Raw genomic sequence first — 25,825 nt, 5'->3', positions numbered from 1 at the left:
ATCGGTGAGAAACATGCTGAGCATCCTTTTTTTTTTTTTTTTTTTAACAAATCAACGAAGAGAAAGGATTTTGTTTCTTGTAGTGGTACTTCGAAATTAATGTTCTAAGACACTTTTAGCAAAGAGAGATTCACCATATGTTTGAACGTAGAAAGAATTTTGCTGCCTACTGTTCCTTTTTTTAATGAAGTTCTGAAGATAACGAAGGAGACCCTTGCCTGAGAATTTGTTTAGCTAATTTTTCAATTCTTTACACGGGGAAGGATATTTTATCAAGGATGGAATGTCTCTTAGAAAAGCAAATATTAAATATATCAACAAATTTCACAAGCGCCCGCACGATAACAAAAAATGTCCTTTTTTTTTTTTTTTTTTTTAACAAATCAACGAAGAGAAAGGATTTTGTTTCTTGTAGTGGTACTTCGAAATTAATGTTCTAAGACACTTTTAGCAAAGAGAGATTCACCATATGTTTGAACGTAGAAAGAATTTTGCTGCCTACTGTTCCTTTTTTTAATGAAGTTCTGAAGATAACGAAGGAGACCCTTGCCTGAGAATTTGTTTAGCTAATTTTTCAATTCTTTACACGGGGAAGGATATTTTATCAAGGATGGAATGTCTCTTAGAAAAGCAAATATTAAATATATCAACAAATTTCACAAGCGCCCGCACGATAACAAAAAATATTCGAAATAAGAGGTTCAAGTAGAAAACTGACAGTCGTTTACATTTACATTAAGCGTACAATGTTTTTTTCACTTTCTTTACAATCTTTCTTGCAATCGACTATGTCGACTATGCAAATAATTTTACAAATATACACGTGCAAATCGTTGCAGAGCACGGCGTGCTTTTCTTAAAGGTACCAGAGGTCTTCGTATTGATCGACATCATCTTAGTTTCGTTCGGTTTTTTCTTCTTCTTTTTACAATCACGCTTTCTAATGTGTTTTTTCAAATAGTGTCGTCGAGTACAAATATTATTGTGTTTTTTACGCGCTCACTTCTTATTAGGAAGAGAGAACAAATTAGGAAGATATCATATTCTGTTTCTTCTATCTTTCTTAGTCTTTAACCCGAGAAAGCGTGACGCTTCTTCTATTTTTTAAACATCTTTAATTGAAGAAATGTATTGTACTATCTTCTGCAATTCTACATATCACAAATTATAATGTCAATTTCCAAAAACGAAAAGAACATTGCTTCCTACCATACGCATAGAAAAATATTTAGGATCATATCAGTGATAATCGATGAAGATAATTAATGTTGTATTCAGTAATAAAAAAAGTAAATATAAAAGAAGAAAAAAGAAAATATTCGAAGAAAGATCAACTAAAGCTATATTTTTTTACATTCTTCTTCTAGTTTCCGCTTTCTAAGGTTAAATTCGACCCAATAACGAGTCGAAAGAGAGGAAAAGGAAACGCAGTATATTAAATTCCAGTGTTCCCATAAATGACTCAAACATCGCTACTAAATAATTTAAGTTGTATTGTAATTAAATTTCCAAATAAAAATAAAGAGAAAGACAGGAAAGAGAAAGTAGAAACGAAAGATAGAATTTTTATTACAAAAATAGCATGCTATTATATAAGTAGGATGAGAGCAAGCATCTTGAAAGGATTAAGGAACGATCATAAAAGGGAAAACGGAAATGTGTAAGGTGAAAAACAATAGTGAAACCGTACGAATCAGAGTTACGAAAAATTTTCAATTTTTGAAAGAACGAATGATTTATAGCATTAAAACGGCTAAAGAGGCATATTATCATAAAGCATAAAATCCTCGACGAATTTCTCTCGATTCACTTGGTTCTTTATGAGAATACGTTTAACGCGTCCTAATTATGTGGTCGCTATAATAATTCGCGTTAACATAACATTTTTTTCTCATTAAACATGCTAAAAACATTCATATTTATCTCCTTTTATCCTTCGCAGCTCTGATATCGACTATTAATATGAAATAAATAAAAGACAAAGACAGCAAAGAAGCCTCCTAAGAACAGAATCCACACTGCCATCGGATAGAGAGCTCAAGAACAGAAATTTAATTCAGTATCCATAAATCCTATGGAACAGTTTCACCAGCTATTACAAGCATCAATGTTCTTCGAAGTTTGGTGTATATATATATATATAGTTATATATATATAGTTATATATATATATTATATATATATATATAGTTTTAAACTATCGTCGCCTGCGAGTCTATCGTTACGATCTAGGACGTCGTTAAAGTGTCTAACCGAAGTATCGATTTTCACCCATAATCACTGAAGACACTTAGAGTTCACGTAACCATAATATCGGCCGCGATCAGTAATCCGCAAGACAGCCTACGCCGTCAATCAAGATATAAATATTTTTTATTTTGTAGAAATTGATATTCAAAGTACGTTAACTATTATTTTAAGATTACATTACAATAACATAAGACTAATAAAATAGAATAAAGATCTTTGTTCGATAGTAACGCGTACTTTTGTACACTTGGGGCGAATATCAATCTTGGCGGAAACACGCAACGAAACAATATACAATATTTTATCCTTTATTGTAAACCAATATCGGAAAAATTGGATATAACTGATGCTAATATAACCGGATAACTAAGAATATTAAGAGCTATCCCAAAATATTTCAATTGATTACCGGATAACTTATATACCACCCCTTCCGTAAAGAACTGTACAAAGAAGTAGGCTGTCGTTTACTATTTTCTATTGAGAAAACGATCAGCCTAGCACAATATTTGTGTCCGTTAATGATCTTTCTTCAGATTCACCACCATTGTCACATCTCTATCTTGTTGCGTCTGATCTTTGTCACCCCAACCCCACACGTTATGGCTTCCGTCGCCGGTTCTCTCTACTCGTTTCCGCACCAGATCTTGAGGTACTATCTTCATATCGTACGCGAGACCAAGTTTTGAGCAGGCGTCAATGAATAACGTTGTTATGTTAACTTTGTAATTGCCCAATTCTGCCGTTTTGTAGTCCCATGGAAATACGTGATGATAGTTGTGCCAACCCTCACCTAACGCCGTTATGGCTACCATTTTATTTTCCACGGGGTTGATATACCTAAAAAATATCATTTAATTCCTCTTCCATTACAGTTTTTTTAATACAGCTTATTAGAAAATTAGAGATTTTTGTCGATGGTTTTTTTTTTAACGCGAAATATACGACAAGTTCTGTTTCTTTCGAAACCGACTAACTCGATAAATAGAACCAAAACTATGACAAATAATACTAACTTGTCATATGGTTTGTTTCCAAACATATGGGCCGCAGAGTTGACCAACCAAGTCATATTCAGCGTATAGACGTAGCGCAAAACAGTAGGGACGAAGTAACCGTTTCCCCAAGTCTCGTTCCAGCAGTAGACAGGAATTATAGTCGGTACAATAAAACACAGTAGAGGCATCAGAATCGCGTAATATCTGTAGACACATTGTACAACGCATTAGAAACCTTATCTTCCTTTATTTGTTTATTTTTATTTATATTTATTCCGTATATAAAATATATTTTAATAAAATTATCTAAAAATAGAACTCAAGATCACTCCATTCTAGTTAAAAATACTGTAACAATCTACAACTACAATCTTCTGCCATAGTGATCAACTTTCCTGAATGTTTCGAATCGATTCTTAAAAATCTTCTAATTTAATACTGAACGTAGAAAGAAGATCAAATTTTCCATTTCAGTGGATCGCAAGGGGAATCGATAAAGGGCACTCACTTTTTCTGGAAACTCAGTATAGGATTGTTCTTCAGATCACTGAGATCAATTCCTTTGCCTTTCGCGCGGATGTCCGGATGTTTCCTACACAGCAACCAACCAACATGCGCGAAGAAGAATCCCCTCTTTGCGTTATGAGGGTCTGCGTTCGTCTCGCTGTATTTATGGTGAAGTCTGTGATCTCTGGCCCAATCGATTGCCGCATCCTATCGAGGATAAACGTATTAGAAAAAAAAAAAGAATAACTTGAAAACAAAAATCTATTTACTCTGAACCATTTCTAGTTGCACCAAGAGTCGGGCATTAGGGGAAGTATCGCTACTTGATCTTTGATATATTAAAGAATTAGAGATCTCGTTTACGTTTGATTTCAACTTAGAGAAATCGAATACTCTAAGAGCCTGTACTTCTAGTAGAACTTTTCGAACAATCCAATGACTCAAATATTTTTTTATCTCTCAATGTTGTCATATCTACTTCCAGAGATTCCATAATTTCATCCACTAGATACAATACAGTTCGTATTAAAATGATTTAAAAGCCGTCTGGACAATAATTTGTTTTCTCTTTTCTTTCCCAGTCTTATCATGTAGCGAGGTCATCATACGGTTCATCGTTCAGTAATTACTCGATCGATTGCTTACTTGGAAGGCTACTGTGTTGCCAATCATCAGGAACAACTGCAACGGCCATTTCGCTTTGTAAGATCTGTGTGCCCATAATCTGTGAGCACCAGCTGTAATTCCCAAAGCACTGTATACATGCAAGAAGATCGCTGCAAAACAAAAACGAACGTTAAGGATACTGATCTTGATCGTATCGATACATAGGAATCATTGAATCTTATGAAAGAACGTACTAGAATTGACCGTTTATAAACTGGGTTATGTAAGTTTCATTAAGTACGACAAAAATTTTATCAACATGTTTACTACATTGTATTTACGATTGTTCAATAATTAAAACTTTTTCAAAGCGAAGAAAAAATCTTGTTAAAGAAAATCAAGGATAAAAGGGAATGAAGTAAAAAATTAATTGTTATTTTACAATCTATTGATAATTACGTTTATAATATCAACTCTATCACGATAATAATAATTATTATCAGAGTGAACAACAATCCAGAAAGAATTTTTCTAGAACAAACAAGGAAATCTGAGTACGTCAACATGTCAACATGTGTGTGCAATTTAACGTCTCGTTAAAGCATATTATTACTTCCTACCTTCCTCTTTCGAATAATTAATTAACGCTGACTAACTTATTCGTACAAGCTTTGGTTTCGTTGGCATACAACCCATCGAACGTACGATTTCTGAACTCAAATTTGGTACGATGCCATTTTACGAGGTCATTTTATCGCATAGACAATATAACTGGGTCTAGACAATTCCACAGAAGTTGTCACGAATTTACAGGTAATTAAGAGAATTCTTTTTCAAAATATAGTTAAAAATAGTTGAGTTCAATAGAATGTTTCCGTAATGGTACAATAAGATGAAAGAGGGTGAAGAGATAAGCTGAACGGATCGGTTGTTGACTTATAACAGGTCAATCCTACAGTTACAAGATACAATTCTGGTTACAAGATATTATAAATATTAGTATTAGATAATGGACAAAAAATATTTTCACACTTTCACTCACTGAATAATAGTGTGGCCCATTTTGCCGATGTAAGAGCGAGGTACAGTCCATAGACGGCGCTTATATGAAGATACGTGAAAATAATCACATTCCTCCAAACGATCTGTCTCTTGTATTTCGTTTTAGGCGCGTCGATCACCCTTGAGCTCTCCTCCAGAGTTTCACCCTCAAAGAGTACACCTGTCGGGCTACTCGTTATATTCGGCGCCATTCCTCCTTTCTTCCTAAAAAGGGAAAACAGTGTATTAGAATTACCGAAACAATTCGTACAAAGCTACAAGAAATTCACATGGATATTAATAAAGAGCGCAAATTTATCTACATAATTTAATATTTCAACTTCGTAATAGTATTACGTTATAATGAATGCATAAATACTAATCAAATCCTGTTATGTTTTTATACATTTTAACTCGGCGCAATCGAAAGAATTGACGTCAACGTAGGTATACACAAATATGTGACGCATGATATATGTATATGAGAAATGAATCATTGGAATTGAAATGAAAAAAGTGCAACATTAAGTATACATTTCTTGCGCAGAATGGAATTATTATTTACACGGGATTATTTACAATGGAGATTCTTTCCCTTTTGCAGCTTAATAATGCGACATAAAAAACACTGTTTGGAAAAACTTCCCTGACACATATTCAAATTCAACTACGTATGTATAAGCTATTACATAATATGTTCTATTATAATGTTCTATTGCGATATTGTGCATATCATTGTATTTCATTCTAATTATGAGGCAGTGAATAAAATATAAAAGGAATTGGTTGTTGAACATTGAACGTTAAAATGTTGAAACATCTTAAAAGATATGAATAACGCATGTTAAATTCTAAGGAAGGCTCAACTATAATGATTTTCTGTTTCCTTTTCTGCTATCTTACAACGATATATGTGTATCAATGTTACTCTCGGTTAATCAGAATTACCAAAAACTGAAAAATACCGATACGATAGCGTGGAATATATATGGCAAGTTCACCAATATTAATTAATAATTCACAATAATAAAATGGTACTTTATTGAGAAACTCGAACATTAATCAGTTATTAATTCATCGGCACAGTTCTTTGAACGTGTTGGTAAAGCTGATGATCATCGTGCAAGTATTACACAACAGGGCAATCTTCGAATCAATTTATTAACATATGTGACCCCTTAGGTATTTCTTCGATATAAGGGTATCAATTAAATTACTCTGTAAATCTTTTTATTCCAGTAATTGAAACGATGATATAATGAAAATTTTTTATTCAACGATATTTATATCTTTTCGTAAAACAGAAAATTGTCCCATAAAACGATTATGAATCGAACTTTTTTCTAATAAACTGACATGCATTAACTTCAATTGTATTCAACTGAACACTAAAATATTTCATTCTTTATTCAAAATGGCAATTGAATGTTGTAATAGAAAGGTCACACTTCTACTTGTTTCGATAAACTAATATACATTTATTAAGAATGTCATAATACGAAATGACATGAAATACAACAAACTCATTACAATATGGTCGCTCAATTAACGACAAAATGACACGAACGAAAGAAATATCAAATAATAACTCTCCAGTCACCTGAAAAATAAAATAACTAACTAAGAAATTTACTAGAATTCTTATCCTTGGAAACACAAAAGTGTGCCGCAGGAAACGCAGAGAACGTCGAAGAAAACACAAGAGAGCAAAGAATAAGAGAACCGAAGGAAAAAAAATTCTAACACTCACCGAACCTCCTTTCTCCGTAATAACAAAAAACCATACCTGTTCATCGGTTCACAGATGTGTCGCCTAAGTACATTCTAGATCCTCATACATGGAATCTTGTGCAAACGTTGCGAAATATTTCCCGACATGAAACCGAACAACCATCCCTTCGTCCCGTCAAAACAGGACATCCCGACGAAATCGATAACACCAGCAGTGAAAACAGCTTCCCCGACCAACCTTACAAATTCAATCCATCACCTGCGACTCTATTCGTCCATGAATCAACGATTTAATCCTACGATTAACTAATTCTTTTACCATTTCCTTTTGCTAATAACGTCTCGCATTCAAAATTCAAACGAAAGTGTCCACCGTTAATATTTTACAGTTCGAAAATTCACTCTGTCTTTTACCTAGATATGTTTAATGAACCTTAGATCGTATTTAAATCGTCCTCAAGAATCGCCACTTTCACTGTTATCACGGGTTTATCACAGTCGTCGACCCGTAACGTCTATACATATATTCAGGGACAACAGCTGCCAGACGCCCGTTTGGCAACACCTGTAACCTCCACTACGGGTCCAGCGACAGCAAAGGGGTGGAAGAGGTGGTGGCAGTAGACCGAGTCAATGGAAAATATGCTACTGGGGTAGAAAAGGAGAATGAAATATTTCGTCGATGCCCGAGCGTGGTCGTCTATCGACTGAAGGCTAGATCGCGAGACGCGCGCCCTCCTTGGCACGCAGGCTCGTCCGTACTGCGTACCGACGCGACACCACCGAAATATGTACATCTTCCTCGCGACGGAGTTTCGTTGGTCGAAATTCTTTCCTAGGATCCGTTGATCCTTATCAAAGACCATAAAATCGACTAGAACGTACGTTGTCCAGAACCTTGACACAAGTTCAGTTGAACAAGTTGGGGTAGGAACGAAGGTTTGAGGGAGTTGAGAAAAAAAGTTCGGAGAGAGAAAGACAGAGAATGGAGGTTATGAAGGTACGAGAGAGTAAAAGTGTTGCTATAGAAGACAGAAAATGTTGAATGATAACGTTATGGGAGGGAGTATAAAGGAGAGCGAGTGTAAGGATAGGGTTAGCATCGGCAATGAAATGGCGGAGATGTGGCTGCAGGGTTTTTTAGAAAGTAAAGAAGTCTGTTTGCTTTGAAAAGAAATTGCTGAATAGGAGGCAGAAATATAGCGGAGAATGGGGTGCCATGAAATGGGGTTGAAAATGATAGAGATTACGGAATGGAATGTCGTTTCGTATCTTATGTATAGAAAGTCGAATCGCTAGGACGGAGAGCGAAGGACAATTCACTAGAGATTTTATAGCAGCAAACGCAAAATTTTGGGTATAAAATATAGTGAGATATGCTAGAACGGAAGATAAAGAATAGATGAATATTGCAATTTTTATCAACAAAATCAAGATTTCAACATAACAATTACAGTTTTTCCGGTTTTTTATAATTTTTATTAAGAGACGTTTGTTCATAATTTAAGATGTTCAGTACATGAAAGTGAAATTAACTTCGTATTACTGTTATACTACGTGTACTGATAATTCCTAAATACGCATACATATACAATTGCTAAATGTCAAATGTATGATCCATACGAAACGAAGAATCTCCATATTCAGTAATCGAATTTCTTTATTCAATTTGATTCGCAGGTCACATCCGTAAGTCATAGGCAATTGTCAATCATTTACGTTACATTAACCAATTATCAATTATACATATTCTGTTCGTTATATTGGCTGAAATTAAAGGGTCGGAAAATGGCTGATTTGTCACCGTTGATAATCTCGTACATTCATCACAATGAATTTTTGAATGACCTCGTGTAAAATTACACAGTGGAAAATAAAAATATGTGTAAAATTGCAATTCACCCTTCCCGCAGATAAAAAATATCGCAACAATTTATATATTACACAATGTGTGATATATAACTAGCGACGGAATCATAACATCATTATTTATATAAATTCATTTATAATGTACAATTTATGGAAGTATATTCCTCACAAGAAAAAGGTTGATACATTCAGAATATAATGTTTTGTCCAAGCCATAAAAAACAGTATCATATCCATGTAACATAATTTACGTCTTACGATATTGTTTCTCTGACAATTACATAATTAACTGTTAACGTGTTTGCATTTATAGCGACAGCGTTATAACACAAATTATTTATCCATGTTCGTCAACAATTTGTTAATAAGAAATGATATATATGCCACAAATTAAAGGAATCATCAGTCGAAACGCAATTAAATTGAAAATTGAATTCTTTGACTTCTTTAGAATCTAACACTCTTCTCAGATAACGTACAATTTGCTATGAGCGTTATAATTACAATATTTTAGTTATTGTATCTTTTCACTTCTTGTTTAACTTTTTACTATATACAATCTACTATATAACAATTCACCATATAAAATAAATTAACTTTTTATTTCATTATTTATAAGCATTATTTTATTTAGAATAATAAAGTGACCGGAAGGAGGACAACGATACCGATCGATATTAGACTATTCGTGCGTTAATTCGATAGTGATCAAGGGTCATAGAGATTTTCTAATGGTATGAAGATAAGGAGAGATTACGTACCAAACAAACGTATCGCGTGATTACATAAAGCTAATAGCATTTACGTAATTCGTCTAATAAAATACTTTTCTATGCTTACATGCAACACACTTTGTCTATATCGAAATATACATAGTCATAGTTCTAAAATTTCAATCGATCACTTCGTCGAATGGATATAATTTATTCTCGACTTATTTACAAGCAGATACCGACTACTATATAAGACCTTGATGAAATAACCGAATGATGTCATATGATGATATGATGATTAAATGGACAATCAATTTAACGGTCAAAGAAGTTCGTACACAGGTGAATATACGAATTATGTAGAATTGGATAGAAACGTGAACGAATACATTTTTAAACTATTTATGAATGCACGAACACGCGCGGCTAAATATTTAGAAATTCATGTTCTATTCTAACCCACGTTTGATCAATACCATTTATCACAACAGTATTACATATTTATAATTTTTCAATATTTTATCACATATATCTTTCAGACATTATCATTCTAGTATCAGTGAAACAAATGATAGATACAACAACGTTGTTGACTTTTTATCAATTTTCCATTGTACGTGATCGGTCAATGTTGATTCTTTATCTTTTATATTCATAGTGTCTATCCTCGACCTAGCAAGAAAAGGTTCTCGCGTGTAACTTTAATTATTTGATTAGCCACTGGTACCTGCTGCTCGAAAAGTTAAAGCTAATAATATCCAGCTTCATGAATTGATATTGGTTATAAATGAATAAAAGAAAAACGGAATAAGAATAAATGGAGATATGACAAGAATTCAATATACATGGTGGTTGGTGACTGGGGGTGCAAGCGGAAAGGGGGTGATTCTACGCGAAAAAAGAAGTCGAAAATATAGAATAAAAATTTTTCATTTGAGGCTTTGTTTTCGAGAAAATCGACTTTGAATTTTCGCTCGGTGCACCTGTGGTACGTTATAACGGATCTCACTGCAGATCGTTGTCTCGATGGAAAAATTAAAAAAAAGGAAAAAAATTAAAAAAAGAATTTTTGTCCTATATTTTCGACTTCTTTTTTCGCCCCACCAACCACCAACCACCCTGTATAATGCTATATATGAAAACATGTAAAAAATTAATAAAATGTATATTTACAACCATCTAAGTTTCTTTATATATTACTAAAGAAAATATTCGATATTAGGAGCAACCTACACACATGTAATGTACGTACCTGTAAGTATATTATAACATCGCATAGATGATTGTAATTGAAGTGACATGTTAAAAATACACAGACATGGTTTTATCTCGATAACAATTAACATTAATTACTTTTTACAATAACAACAATAGTCTATGTGTATCGTAAAAATAACAAATCTGTCAAATATTTCACCAACTGGTTATTTTGGACAGTTCTCATATTAAAGATAATTTATAAATGGTAAATATATGAAAAAGGATATTGTCTTGAAAATAGGATTCGAATTTGCAATAGACTGCATACCAGTACGGCTGGCATCGTACAGATCACGCCACTGTCATTTCAGTTACAATCACAGTTTCACGTTAGAAAATAAAATTTTAATATTAACTCTTTCGTAACGTATAAAACTCTACGGTATTTATGCGTAAAGGTTGCATTAAATACCACCAATTACGTAACGTAGTTATTTATATACTAATATTTATCCCTTCACAAAATATTGTATATCCAGAAATACGAAAGAAGGCTTTACTAAAATAAAATAGTTATTTTTTATATCACCTATCGTAAATCTTTCGTTATTTTATAACACTTATAACTGAGAGTCTTGAAAGTTTAGAAATCTTATGAATTATTCATTAATATCATTAATTTCAATTCGTTAAACTCTACGCTTGATTCATTCATGACCTATGTATTGTTATCATTTCAAACGTTACTATTGTGCAAAAACTCATTAAAAAGATTAAGATGTGTAAGAGCTGTGACCGCACTCCTTGTAACACTATACACTGTCACATTTAATTCGCAAAAATACGAATTATAGAAATATTTGAATCAAACCACAAGCACGTGAACTGGTAATCTAATCTAAAGTGATTCTGAATATGTCTTAACACTAAGTGTGCAAAGTTAAAACCTAGATATATTATGGAGTTATCGATGACTTTTGTTCCTTAGATTTGTTGCAAAATCTGACGCAAAACTGCTCTCTATTAATATTCGATGTCTGACAATGATAAAACTTCAGATAATATTTACTTGTATTAAATATAAATGATAAAAAGCTAGAATTAACTTCGTCTGATTTGAAGTTACAAATAAAAACCAGGAAAGGAAAAAACGGATTTACATGTAATTGTATTTCAATTATAAACTACGTAAATGCGCCAGCAATATTAGAAAAACATTTGTAGATATGTGTATATGCATAGTTCTTTTTGTTACCATTTTCTGTTGTCATTGAAAACATTATTAAATTAGCTATTGCTACAAATGCAGTAGTACAATGTTAATCCTAAGAAAAATTGAATGAAATATAAATCGAGTCTATAGAAAGGATTAAATACCCTACATTTCATAATAACGTCTAATAGATACATAGTATAAAAAATACGCATTATACACACATAAGTGTTATGTTTCGTTCAATCATCCATGATATTTGTATCTGTTCTAGGAAACCAATTTCTGAATGAACGAATAACAATCGTAAATCGTTCGAATTGCAACGAGCAATAAGGATCATGAAAGGAGGTAAAAAAGGAATTAATGTTTACCAAGATTTTCTGAATTGCGCGGGAAATTCAAGTAGCATCAGCAGAGTATAAAGTAGTGTAGGCAGGGTAAACGCCAACAAGTGCAGAACCGCTTCGATAATAGTGAGTTTCTGCTTGATAGAGGGACACCTAAAATCAGACACGTTGCGACGCCCCTCGAACTACGGCTCAGCTGAGATGGTCTGAGCCAATCACGCTGCGCATTGCTGCTCTCGCCACTTCAAACCAGCGAATGGTGTTCGTTGAAATACGTGCGGCTGGTCGCGCACCACACTAGAATAGTATCGACGTGTTCCTGCACCGTATACTAGAATACATATACCTCGTGGAACTCGCAATCCGCAACGGCCACGTGTCTGTGTGGTTGGCAGAATACGTGTGAGGTGAGCGCCATACGCTTTGAGAACGGGGAAACGTGAATTTACCGGGCCGAACAATCGAGAAAAATGAATCGAGAGCCGGAGAAGGGAGAACAAACTGATTCTCCGTTCGTACCGAGTCGAATTATATCGGAAGACTGATTTTCGAACGGTGAATGCAAACGTAACACGCTCTGAATCGTACGGAAGACACGCTCAATCGATGAACCTACATAGAGCAACCTTGAACATGAAAATAAGAAGATTTAGATTCGTTCAGACGAAGGATCTCTAGTATTTCGGGTATACACGAAAGAGTTCTAAGGAAATTATGGCTAAAAGAGTGAGAGATTGGAATAGATCAATTTCGTTACCGCATAAGATGATATAAATACACGCCGCACGTATAGTCGACAGAAACTGTAAGATGTTAAATCTTAGTAGAGTTATTTCGCAAATGGATGTTAATTCAAAAAATTGTTTTCTTTATATAATGAAACATTTTTATCTACTAACACTTTAAAACCATGAATATGTAAATAAAACTCACGATGTTCATAAAAGATATCAGAGATATTAATCTCCAGAAAGATTAAAAAAAAATTAATGAAAAAAAATTATAATGTGGATTTAGTATTCGCATTCGACAATATTTCTCTAAGTGGAAGTAATTTAATCTACGATATCAGCGTGTGGCACTTGACAATTATATATATTACGTTTTGCGTTTGGGTTGGCAGGTGTAGAAATCGTTAACACGTAACACGTAACCGTAGTTTTATTCGAGATTCCCACAGATATCTGAGTTGATGCCTTTGACTCGGAGAATGATTTTGCTTCGACTAATTGCTTTTTAATTTATATGTGAACAGGATAAAATATATTATTTGTTTCTTTATCTTTCTTTATACTTCCATTACCAAATATTACTTATATTTCTATAATTCTACATTACAAAAATAAAAAAGTCTGAAACTTTATGAAATATTATTTTGTAGACATATTTCCCTCAAACCTGTGCTTTTTTCACGAATATGTATTTCAATAGCAACAATTGAGAAACTTCGTTTATACGAAATATTTAAATAATCGATAAATAAATTTCTTTCGTATCGCGTGCAATTTGTCATAACAACTAGCGCAATTATAAAACGTAATTGGTGACGTTGATACAATTGTCGTAACTTCATACACAGTACAGGTTTCGTTATGTTCCTTAATTCACACTCTGGCGAAGATTCAACTCAATGATATCTGTATGAGGTCTTATAGCCGCGCTTATAAAGAATGTTGTGCCAATAGCGTGTGTTCTGTTATTCACTTATTGACTTAATACGTTCATTGGTGATTGAGTTTTCCCAGATCAATTTTATCCTACTATATTTTCACTTTCATTATCAGACATATATTTTTTGAAAACAAAAATTAATGAAAGAGGATTTCAATATAAAATTTTTATAATACATACAAATGGATATAACAAAACCTATATCTATATCTATATATACACATCTTTGGTTTGATAGAAAAGTGATATAAATAAGAAAAATAAATTATTCTACAAATCAATTCAAAATAAAAAAATTGAAATAAAAAATAATTAATTATTCGATTATTTACCGATGAAAGAGTTTTTTTCTTATAATTTAGTTAACTTTAAAGTTTTAAGTCTTTAATAAAATATTATCCATGCATATAACTCACTATTAAGAAAAGAGCTACAGAATTAAAATAATTTTTGAACCTATGGTATTTTTTTAAATAATATAATTTCATTACATAAAATAATAAATTTTTAATTCTCGAAATTGTTCCTCTTGCAGCAAACTGACGATATATAGCAGGTGGTTTTGACCCGCTTTCACGTCGCTTCATCCGATGTCCGAGACAAAAGCAATAGCTAGCATTGTGTCTGCATATTTGCACTGGTATGCAATTTGCGCGGGCATAAGAATCAATGTATTTTACTTTTTGGATTTGCTTCAGATCTAACAAAAACACATATGGCAGAACTTCGTCACATCAGAAAGCGCTACTTTAGTGCAACTTGAAAAATAATTGATAATTAACTTGATTTGAACAATTTACGAGAATCTGATTGCTCTTAACGAGATCGTCGAATAACGCAATTTTCTATAATTAAAAAATTGAGTCGATTTAGAGAAAAAGCAGATGCGAAATAAGTAAGGAGGAAACTTTCAGAAATGTTGAAATGCGCATGACACGTAAGATTTACGCAGGTATATGGGTTACACTATACGACATAGAGGCACGCATAAAGATTAAAAAAACGTGGAAAACGTAACTATAAAATGCAAATAAAAGGAAAATCCTCAAGCGTGGTTAAGCACATTTATGAAATTTTTACACGATCTCCCTTTCTAATTAATTTCAAATGCTACTCAAACTATTATTATTACTATTACTATCACAACTATTATACATAATATTTAGATTAAAGTTATAACTATACATATATTAGCAAAACTTTTAATATTTCTACTTAAATTAAACTGTAGTCATTTATACATACATTACATATTTCACAATTTAGGAAGTATACGAAAAATATAGGAGTTCATCTGAAACTAAATTAGCCTATGCATACTTGATATCTTAAACGTTCGACAAATATGTATATTTACATGTCGCTTCAAATATTGAACGGATCTTATTGTATTAATAACTAAAATGACAAACTCTTACCGAATTCCTACGAATTAACAATATTGGTATTTGCATAATTACACATCAAGTAGGTATTCATATATTCACTATGTTTATATGTTCGTGTATTTCATATTTTAAACTGTACCATAAAGTCTTTATCCAAATTCGTAAGATGTACGATTATTGTTAGAGTTGCATATTTATATCGTTGATACAAAATAAATACACGTACCAAAACATTCTATCAATTTATTCTTTCCGCGTTTTTGGGAGCTTCGTTACACTGCGAGAGGCTTGTAAAAATGTTAACTCTTCTATCTATATCGATTTTGTATCCTTTTGACAAAGAAATTCGCATATTCTAACGTTTTAGACCTAAGAATTTAAAAAAAAGAATTTAAAAAATTCTCCTTTACAAAAATTTGTCTATACCCCACCAAAAAATAAACTGTTTAGTCGCTTTATTACGCGTCCAACATTGAGCGTATCGCAAATTTTTTTAGGAACATGACTGTTCATTTCATGTAAATTAACCTTTTGTGTCATCGAACATTGATGACTGTCATAGCGGTCGACATGTTTGACCTTTGCGATGCATAATTAATTTCTCTAATCGTTCTTGAAAATCTCCAATTTCAAACAAAAATGTTATGTTAATAGATAACACACGTAACATCAGTAGTCCTATAGAGAAGGGGAATGAATTTTAACGATATGTAAATTACATTGGAATTACAAGGGGAAGAAGTGTATAGCTAAACTAAACTCTGAACTTGGAGCTAAAGTCGTATGTCGAAAGGCAAAGGTTAATCTGGAGATACAAATGATTCGCATAAATCAAAAAATGGAAAAATTAAAGCAATGAAATTTCAATTAACGCTCAAAATATATATATGTACATGTAGTAAATAAGTTTATCCCTCCATGTCCAGTAACAATGAACGTGCATGCGCGAACGTTGAACAAATGCACAACGGAGTACACACTATATGGTGTAATAAATGTATAGGCAATGAACGTCACACACGAATGACGAGAAGCACGAGATGCTGCGTGCGAGAGAATCACGAGGCTTCGTTCGCTTCCTCGTCCGCGTATTACGTGACTCACTTGTTGACTAGACATTAATTTGAAAAGTGAAAAGTGTTATTACGTGGTCGATCTAATTACGCGTTCTTTAAAGAAAAATATTTTAACAGAAACGTTATATCAAATCTATTAGATAGTTCAACTATGCGTATAAATACTGCCCGTTTAAGTGACCCCGAGTTTTGATTAACGACGTCCCCACTACTTTTTAGAATTGCACGTTCCAAGCAAACTTGGAACTGTATAAGTACTGTACTGTATAATATGATGCAACCTTACAATTAAATTGTTGAGATGCGTACCATCGAAACAATACCAAAAGCAAAGATCAATGTTAATTGCGCGGTAATTAATTTCTAATTCTTAAACATTGTCGACTCTCTGAATATGGATTCCATAGGACAGAACGTAAAGCTCGATGTTATGAAGGTAGGATGTTGTTATGTCTCATTCACGATCACGTATTCGCAGTAGAGTGAGCCAAAGTAAGATAACACCGGGGATTGTAAGCGAATAATGCTGTACACACAGCATGTAGTACATGCGTACGCATATAGCATATCGTACAAATCTCGTATTCAGACATAAAGTAATTAAGTAAGATTTATTATAACTTTATGTAAAATATCGGATGTTTATAATTACAGTGGTACTCCATTTACATGAACGATATTGTAGATTTTAATTTACTATATTTTAGCTGATTTCATATTATCTAAATTATTGCCGAGCGTCAATCCTCTTATATGAGCGTCTAACATTGAAATGTAAACAGTAGGAACACGTGTTACGTGAAATACTCTCATGATTTACAATTAATACAATTTTGATTACAACATTGTTATGTATTTAAGAGCAAATGTTCGGTGGAATTCTCTTATACGAACGCGAATTCCTATTAACAGAACGAAAAATCACAGATGGTAGGGAGAAATAGGTAGCACTCGTATCATATCAACGGCTTGGTTATATGAATCAACTTGTCCCCCGGCAAGTTCAAGTTTATATATCGTTATATGATTGACGCATAGTAGATCACGATTTAAATTGCATACATGGCAAAAATGAATACTCATCGTTCCTGATATTTGAAGATTTTATGTATGTACAGATTCTCGTTTCGAACAATTTGCATTTTCATCGAGAAATTGCAGAGAGTCCATTTAGAAAATGTTCGAAGTCCATTACGTCGATGTTCAAAGTTCTTCCTTCACAGAATTTCAGAGTTAAAGTCCACGTATGAGATTGTCAATCGTCATCGGTTGAAGCAAGGAAAGGCGCAAATGCAATAACACCGGTGATGATCTCACGTACTTAAGATCAAATTGTCTTATGTGGAATAGCTGCAAAATTTCACGCGTAATTTGCGCACTATATTTAAATTGTGCCTTAATGCGATGTAATAATGCGAATAACACGATGCAAACTATTATCATTTACAGGGTTATGAATATTGAGTCAATGAGTGTATGAAGCAAACATACATCCTTTATTATTCGCTACATCATTGCGATTTTGTCATTGAACTTCCGAGATCAAACCGAGGGCATAGTTGATTGAATCAACTTGAAATACGTTCGAGAGGAGTTTAAAGAGGCAGTCAAGTGAATAGAAGTTGTTCGAGCATTATGAGGTATTGTAGACTCGTACTTTCAACTGATTTCAGTTTCTTTGTGTCGTATAATGAGCTGATTGCGAGCCGTAATGGAAGAAAATACCGAGCTGTGATACTTCCGATGTAAAATAACAAGAGAAAGGTGTTGCGAGACGTGAGAATTCGCGCGAATACATTTACCGAGCGAAGTATACGACGCACAATTATCGAATCTTCAAAAATTCGGCAACTTGGAAATTTAGGAATTTGATAATTTTGTAATTTTGAGATAATCTCTGTGAGATATGAATTTCTGACAATTTGAATTGCATTATTGGGTCAAACAACTACATCCACGTAGTACTGGATCATTAAAAATAATTAGTCTAATAGGTGTTTAAAAACGACAGCCTCCAGTATTCCTATTATTTACTTCGACTTTATAAATAATTGAATAGCTTCAAGAAGCATAAAAAAAGACTACCGCATGATATATAGCTGCATGCCATTTTATATATTTGTGTAATACTGTATCATGTATATGGTCAGTAAATTCAGCGTGCAGCTTTAACATTAGTCCATTAAAACAAGATAATGACAAATAAATGTCATAGGGTGCCGCTTTTTTATAGCAATGTTAAATAAAACGTAATGGGCAATTAACGTTCAAGGTTGGGGCACTCGCACACATACATATTTGCATATTATCGCAACTATATTCAGGAAGTAATCGTTTACAATTTAGAACGACACACTTCTGATAACGTATAACCACGGTCTCATAATCTTTCCTGCGTACATCCGACAAAATCCAGCATAACAGTGGTATTGAAACCACGTAATACTAATATCGATCGTAATGACTATGATAAAAATGTTACAGATGTTCACGAAAATTACATGGAGAAAGTTGCCTAACTAAATACATTAATCGTAGGTGACATTGCACGAAATTCTAATTCGGAATTTCTATATTTTATGGAAATGCGTGTATTAAATTCTTAGGAAAAAGATTATCCCGTTTTTTTCATATAATCCGAGAATCTGTAGGAATATTGTTTTAGTACATGTGTTGTAGATGTGTTGTAGTTGCGAGTTGTACACGTTTTAACCGTACCGCGTGTAAATATATTTCTGTTTATCTTTGCGAAATATGCTGATAGCTGCTGATGATAATTTTTTATTTGATGTGTGCATGCATGATGATACTGCCTCACCATATTATAATTCAAAAATTAATTTTCATTATTTGCGAAGTTACATAAAACGTACTGCTATGCTATGGAAAAATTATTCTTCATTTTTATTTCTTCCTTTTCCGAACAATTGAAGAATTTGAAGAATTCGTAAAATACTTAGGATAATATGGAGTAATTTCGAGATTTTATAGTAAATAAATTGAGATTATTTTAAACTTAAAAGGGGGCTCAAAATGAACACGACTGAATGAATTATTGCGGTCGTTGAAGTTTACAAAGATATATAGCCTTAACTAATTAACACCTATATATTACAGAACACCTGAAAACTGAAACATTCTAGTTATAGAAAATCGAAGATAATAATTAAAATATTATTATCTAATATTATTTATATGTGTTTTATAATATGTATTATATATTATTATTAATTTTACACTTTTAGTCCAATACGGTGTGCAGATTTGTCAATACAGTACTAATTAAGAAATCTAAATAGAAGTTTTTGATACAATATTTAACAATATAAATGATGTATGTACTTTGAAATAACGCGTCAAATAATGTTAATATTTGTTATGTAACTAACCGAGGAAATAAACAACAATTATGAAATAGTGTGAGAATTTCAAACATGAAAATCTGTTATTGATAAAAGCTTATTCGATTTTTGCACGATAGGACATGTAAAATAACTGACGCACAAAAATATTTTCTATCGTCGGAAGTGCAATATATAGGAGCTGGATCGAACCGCTGCTACTAATCGACTTTAATCGAATCGACGTTTCCGGTGGCCGATTACATCCTCGTATCTGATCAAGAATGAAATTGTAAACGACGCGCCGCGAATATATCATTGGTCTTAAAAATTGCAACTACTTTCAACTAGATTATAAATTTAGCTTTCACTCTCAGAAAATGAGGAACTGTTGCACGCAGAAAAACAGGTTCAAAACCGTGAGATAACTTGTAATAAAAATACCCGAGTTAAATTTTTCACGAGTAAATTTACCGAGAGCATAAAGTAATATTTGTTTCAGCCTCTTAAGATCCATCTTTGAATTTCATTAAATTGAAACGTCTTTTCTAAAAAAAAAAAAAAAAAAAAAATAGGTTCTTATGTAATTTTGTAAGTATCAGTGTAATAAAGTTATGAAATAAAAAAGAGAGTGTTTTATTTCGTTAAAATTGAACGAATTTTTGAGAGATTAAATTATAATATGAATATTGTTGTACGCATCTCTCAACTTTCTTAAACTTGTAGGCCTAGTAACGGTATGCGTTGAGAGAAATACTTGGCTGCCCGAAGCAGAAGCGGAATAAACACATTAGATGTACTTATATCAACGGTCAACCTTTGCCAACAACAAGCGAATCTAAGAAATGTTTCCAAACAGCTCAACAGGTTTGACACCGCTGATTTTCTAAAAAAAAAAAAAAAAAAAAATAGGTTCTTATGTAATTTTGTAAGTATCAGTGTAATAAAGTTATGAAATAAAAAAGAGAGTGTTTTATTTCGTTAAAATTGAACGAATTTTTGAGAGATTAAATTATAATATGAATATTGTTGTACGCATCTCTCAACTTTCTTAAACTTGTAGGCCTAGTAACGGTATGCGTTGAGAGAAATACTTGGCTGCCCGAAGCAGAAGCGGAATAAACACATTAGATGTACTTATATCAACGGTCAACCTTTGCCAACAACAAGCGAATCTAAGAAATGTTTCCAAACAGCTCAACAGGTTTGACACCGCTGAGACGCTGGCCTGACAATTGGCACGTACTGTATCCTTCAACCTCGTTAAAGAATTGCTAATTCGTACTTCGAATTCAATGACCTTGAACATGTTTCGAATAAATCATAAGCCATTGGCATATTTCATACAAATAGAGCATGCCAAAATGATAAAAAAATATGTGTAGAATTATGGATATTGTGAGATCGATGAGAAAACCTTGGCATTGAGTGGTGAAATTATGGCGTGAATGTAGATATATTACATTAAATTTCGTCTACTATCTCATAATTCCTATACTGACTTAAAATATTTGAATTAATCTTATATACGTTATTCTACCGAGATATACAATGAGGCTGAAATTTTTAAGAAATTACTATCACTATTACTAAGAGATTACTATCACTATTTTCACAATATCTTACGCTATCTTGCAACCACTATCTATACTATCTAAGCACTGTAAAAAGTGCATTATCTTCCCTTCGAAAATTTCCGACAAATCGATATTGCGAACGTAAAATAAAAGATCAAATATTATACCACGCTCGGAATTAAAAGTACTAGTTTATTTTGAATCGCTTAGGTTATGCGAAACAACCCATCTCCGCGATCGCGAGAAATACAGATAAGAATAGATAAATATTTAGGTTTCAAATAGTAAGCAATGCCACGAAAAGACAGTAACAAAAAAAGGAAGAAGAAAGGCACGTAGCCAGGTTTACATCTAAATAAAAACATAAAATAGAACAAGGAAAGCGTAACTATTTTTACTACTTGTCGCGCGGTATCGTAAATTTTGTTATCGCTTCATAACTCTCAGGCGAACGTTCGTGCGACCGTAGTAGCCCTTCCTAAAGTTACTAGGATCACATATATGTGCATATATTGCAACATACTAGAAACGTATACGAATTAGAAATTCAAGAAATGTCGCCTCATGTGCGTGTTCTCATACCGTATCGAAGGAAGGAAATGTTAAAAATTTGTATTTTTGTCTGCGAAGTCTAAAACAGACTTATATTACTTACGGCAATATCAAGCGATAAAACATCTGGTAATTTCAATACTAAAGTCAACGTAACATTATAATATTTGACTCGTTATATATAACAGAGAAATTACTTAAAAGATGTTTATAGTCGCAAAAGAATCAACAGAGGATAATATATATAATATAGAGAGGATAATATAGTTTACAACTAATTATACGAAAGATCTTATCACTCGCATGTACTCAAACAAAGTACTTAACGCTAGAAACAACGCGTGTGATTTATTTAGACGCCATAACGATTAAAGACTGCGACAAACGTGATATTGAGACTTTATATTGTAGACAAGATACACAGAAACGTAATTAAAGCTGTCGTATCTAACACGCGTCAATGAAATTTACCTTGGATGGATGACCTTACGTTACCTGCGGTCGTTTATTTTTTCAAGTTATATTATTTAAAAAAACACGTGATTTACTTGTCTCATCCGAATCAAGCAATCGCGAGTTTTCTTTTTCAATTTCGATTCGAACTTTCATGGGGGAAAAAAATTGAATGTTTGTCACTCAGTGTTCGTCAATCTTTTAATGTTAAATTAAGGTTTTTTTATTGCTATTGCCATGGTACGATTCACGCGAAAGGAGAAATTTTCTTATTATACGTCGTATACATGTATATACGTGAAATAGGCAATACGCAAATCTGGTATTATTGAGCCAGCAAAATTAAAATTAACGGTATATTATTTAACGCTATCCTAGTTCGTCCGTTAACACTAGAAATATCAGAATTGAAATGACTTATTTGTAATTTTGAACTTGAAACAAAATTTTCTTGGTTTACAATGGGGCATTTTTAAAACTGTGAATGAGGTTTTGATGATTTTATATATACAAATACAAATTTTATATTTATATACACATGTATATATATCTATACACGTTTCTTCTATCTTGATTTATTTGCTAGAAATATCGTACTGTAGTCATAAATAGTTTTAAAATCGAATTATTTCGGATCAGCGAAACATATACAGCCGCACTATAACGCTATTACATCATCAGGAACACTGATAAATTCTCAAACGTACGAAAGATCTGATCACGCGATGATGTGATGACCGGCCGTCTGCCGAATTGAGAAACACAAACGGAATTATCCCAGTCTTTTATCAATTCGCAAACGAAGAACGTTGAATAAGAAATGACCGTGAAAGAAGGAGATTGTCCTATAAACTTTGATTTTACTATCTTCTCTCCCTCCTTTTTTTCTCTCGTCTTACAGAAAGATCGAAATTTTTAATTTTACTAAATGGAATAATTCGAAGATTCTTAACGACGAATATATACGATCGTATGTAAGGGACAAACAATGGAAAAAGATAGAACAGTAAAGCAAACATACCTGTTAGCTCTATTACTACCCTTGTTGAATTATTCGCCGGTTAACCTTTCTCGTTCAATCAACTTGATGAATGTTGTCGCTTTACGTCGTCGATGTGACACGATTTTATAAATTAATTACTGCTACACAAAGCTCTTTCTCTTCTAATCGTTCAAATTGACTCTTTGAGATGCACTATTATCGCTCGCGAATGGATTTCCAGTCTCGAAATTGAACGATCTGACAGCAAAGCAAGACTGAAACGCCGGCAACACGAGGCAAGAGCTAAATAGCCGACAAACACAAGCACAAGCGCGCTCAACGTTAGACGAAAGAACTAGTGGCGCCTCCCCGCGTTTATCCTGTAATCTTACCGGCAAATGCGTAAGTATGCGTGATTCTATATATATATATATATATATATATATGTACCTGTATCAAAGAAAATACAAATGTACATAATTCTTTACGCAGTATTCAATATATGTACATATCCTTCTATGTTAATAAAAATAAAACATATTTTTGTACGAACCTTTTTTGTCTTTTGGTTTCGATTAAGTTATGAGATTTAAAGGCTTTGTCCAAAACGTTCCATTTCTTTCTTTAGATTCTTTTATAGATTTTTTTTTATAGATACGCTGATGATCCTGAACGCGTAAATAAAGAAAATTAAAATATACGTAAGTCCTTTGTATTGTCTAGAAAAAATATCTTCTTATTTTGTACCATTGCTACTATTTCTCATTTAAAAATTTGGGAACAGATAAATGGAATAATATGTTAAATACATTTCGATAACATTAAGTACTCAATTATAGTAACCTTCTAGCTATTTTATTTATTATAATCTCCTTTATATTGTAAGAAGTTAGAGTATAAAAATATTTCTTTAACACTATTATTAAGGTCATGTTACTCGCTGTAATAGTAAGCTTACTTAATAGCGATTATCATTGGCATTAAGTAGTGGTAATTTATTTACATTTTTAATATTAATCATCTTCGATATAGCTTTAATATTCATAATATTGATTTAAATATTTCGGTCTCTATTAGTTAGCACTCTGAATACTTACTCGTAAAAAGATGAATCTAGTATTTACAAACATTTGCAATAATTCATTTGTGAAGAATCGTTACCTTCAGTCGGTTAACTTGCCCTTTTTATGACGTATAACAGAATATATACTTATGAATTAACTGAATATGTTTTGTTTACCTGTACATAAATATCTTGCGCATATTCATAAAAAATACAAAATTATCGACAGTTTTTAAGAAATATACTTAATAATATGTAATAGTTTCAATTGTTTTATAATGATTTAGAATGAATTTAAGATGTAACTAAATGCAATTAGATTATAAATACACATATATATGTTCTTCCCTTATACAAACTATGAATAATTGGGATTGCATACGAACAGAGAAAAATATCTTAAAAGATATGACATTTATAATATTTTTATAAGTTCATATGCTTATGCTTAAATCGGGAAATAAAATCACAGTAAACATTTGCTTCTTACTTAATTTTTTTTAGATTTACATAGTGAATCTAATTTGAAATTCAAAGTTCAATGCGTGATCACGCGAATCACATAACATTTCACGAAGCGGAGCCATAAATTCTTATTCAGATATCTTCGTGGAATTGTGCATGTCTTTAACGTAACACGAATGGAAATATGTTGAATCATTTTAAGCAAGTGATTGTAATAAGTTTTGTCGTCTTTTATGTCGAACTTGAATCATCGAAGGGTGAATAGCTGGGGAATAGAAGGGGAAATATAGGAAGAGCTATTTGGAATAGTTTATAAAAATTACATAATAACGATGGTGAATTTTATGTAATAGTATAATATGTTTCTACAACAACGAAAAAATAAATCTATCATTTTTGTAATTAATAAAAGCATGTAGATAAAGACGTATAGGTTTTGCAGTAATACTAAAAACATAGTCAATAACAAAATTAATAATAATTACATATTGATTCATTTCACCGCGGAATGAAATAAAAATTTTTTGTTGAAATAAAAACAGAATTTATAGTACAGCTATATATCTCATCTTTAATTCTAATCTTGTATACTATATGTAGTATCGGGGAGAAGGGCCTAAGAAACGTCGAACCAACTATAGACAATGTCGCGAGAGCCGAGGTGCTGTCGGCTCCATCAACGCGTTATCGGGTCCTTCAAATAAATAGCTTCGCCGAAAAGGGCCTACGTGATCCTGGCTACGAGCGTCCGCGGAACACGTGTGCGGTGGGCCTAGCAAA

General features: G+C 32.6%; 1 protein-coding gene and 2 long non-coding RNA genes across 7 annotated transcripts; 2 read left to right on the top strand and 1 right to left on the bottom strand.

Annotated features, from left to right (window-relative positions):
• Positions 1-357: 357 nt before the first annotated feature.
• LOC100746868 (acyl-CoA Delta(11) desaturase) lies at positions 358-23,822 on the bottom strand. 4 transcript variants are annotated; one of them, XM_012390094.3, is made up of 6 exons: positions 16,430-16,494; positions 5,403-5,626; positions 4,400-4,530; positions 3,756-3,961; positions 3,266-3,451; positions 358-3,089 (listed from the first exon to the last, which is right to left on the bottom strand). In XM_012390094.3, the coding sequence occupies exons 1-6, from the start codon at positions 16,477-16,479 to the stop codon at positions 2,768-2,770; spliced, it is 1,119 nt and encodes a 372-aa protein (XP_012245517.1). In that variant the 5' UTR covers positions 16,480-16,494; the 3' UTR covers positions 358-2,767. The 4 variants fall into 4 exon arrangements, with proteins under 4 accessions (XP_012245517.1, XP_003492439.1, XP_012245518.1 ...); XM_003492391.3 differs by lacking the exon at positions 16,430-16,494 and adding an exon at positions 23,557-23,822 and having other exon boundaries at positions 2,565-3,089; XM_012390095.2 differs by lacking the exon at positions 16,430-16,494 and adding an exon at positions 12,502-12,554 and having other exon boundaries at positions 2,565-3,089.
• LOC112213513 lies at positions 7,155-21,646 on the top strand. 2 transcript variants are annotated; one of them, XR_004462418.1, is made up of 5 exons: positions 7,155-7,167; positions 17,787-17,978; positions 18,062-18,252; positions 20,680-20,820; positions 21,158-21,646. It is a non-coding gene; the product is annotated as an uncharacterized LOC112213513 (long non-coding RNA). The 2 variants fall into 2 exon arrangements; XR_004462417.1 differs by lacking the exon at positions 7,155-7,167 and having other exon boundaries at positions 16,636-17,978.
• On the top strand, positions 8,074-10,453 carry LOC117152147. Its single transcript, XR_004462419.1, has 4 exons — positions 8,074-8,132; positions 9,636-9,735; positions 9,950-10,056; positions 10,373-10,453. It is a non-coding gene; the product is annotated as an uncharacterized LOC117152147 (long non-coding RNA).
• Positions 23,823-25,825: the final 2,003 nt, after the last annotated feature.

The sequence above is a fragment of the Bombus impatiens genome, unplaced genomic scaffold, assembly GCF_000188095.3.
Source record: "Bombus impatiens unplaced genomic scaffold, BIMP_2.2 scf_0724, whole genome shotgun sequence".
Lineage (NCBI taxonomy): Eukaryota > Metazoa > Arthropoda > Insecta > Hymenoptera > Apidae > Bombus > Bombus impatiens.
Note: the sequence above shows the minus strand (reverse complement) of the source record. Positions and strands in the feature narration are given on the sequence as shown.

What these genes read in the sequence shown, in the direction of transcription:
- LOC100746868 (XM_012390094.3), bottom strand. Translation starts at nt 16,479, where the DNA reads ATGCACGTTCATTGTTACTGGACATGGAGGGATAAACTTATTTACTAC. An exon ending in GATAAACTTATTTACTACAT is followed by an intron (nt 5,627 to 16,429) that starts GTACATATATAT and finishes TTCCCTTTTTAG; the next exon opens with GAAGAAAGGAGGAATGGCGC. An exon ending in GGAAACAAACCATATGACAA is followed by an intron (nt 3,090 to 3,265) that starts GTTAGTATTATT and finishes GATATTTTTTAG; the next exon opens with GTATATCAACCCCGTGGAAA.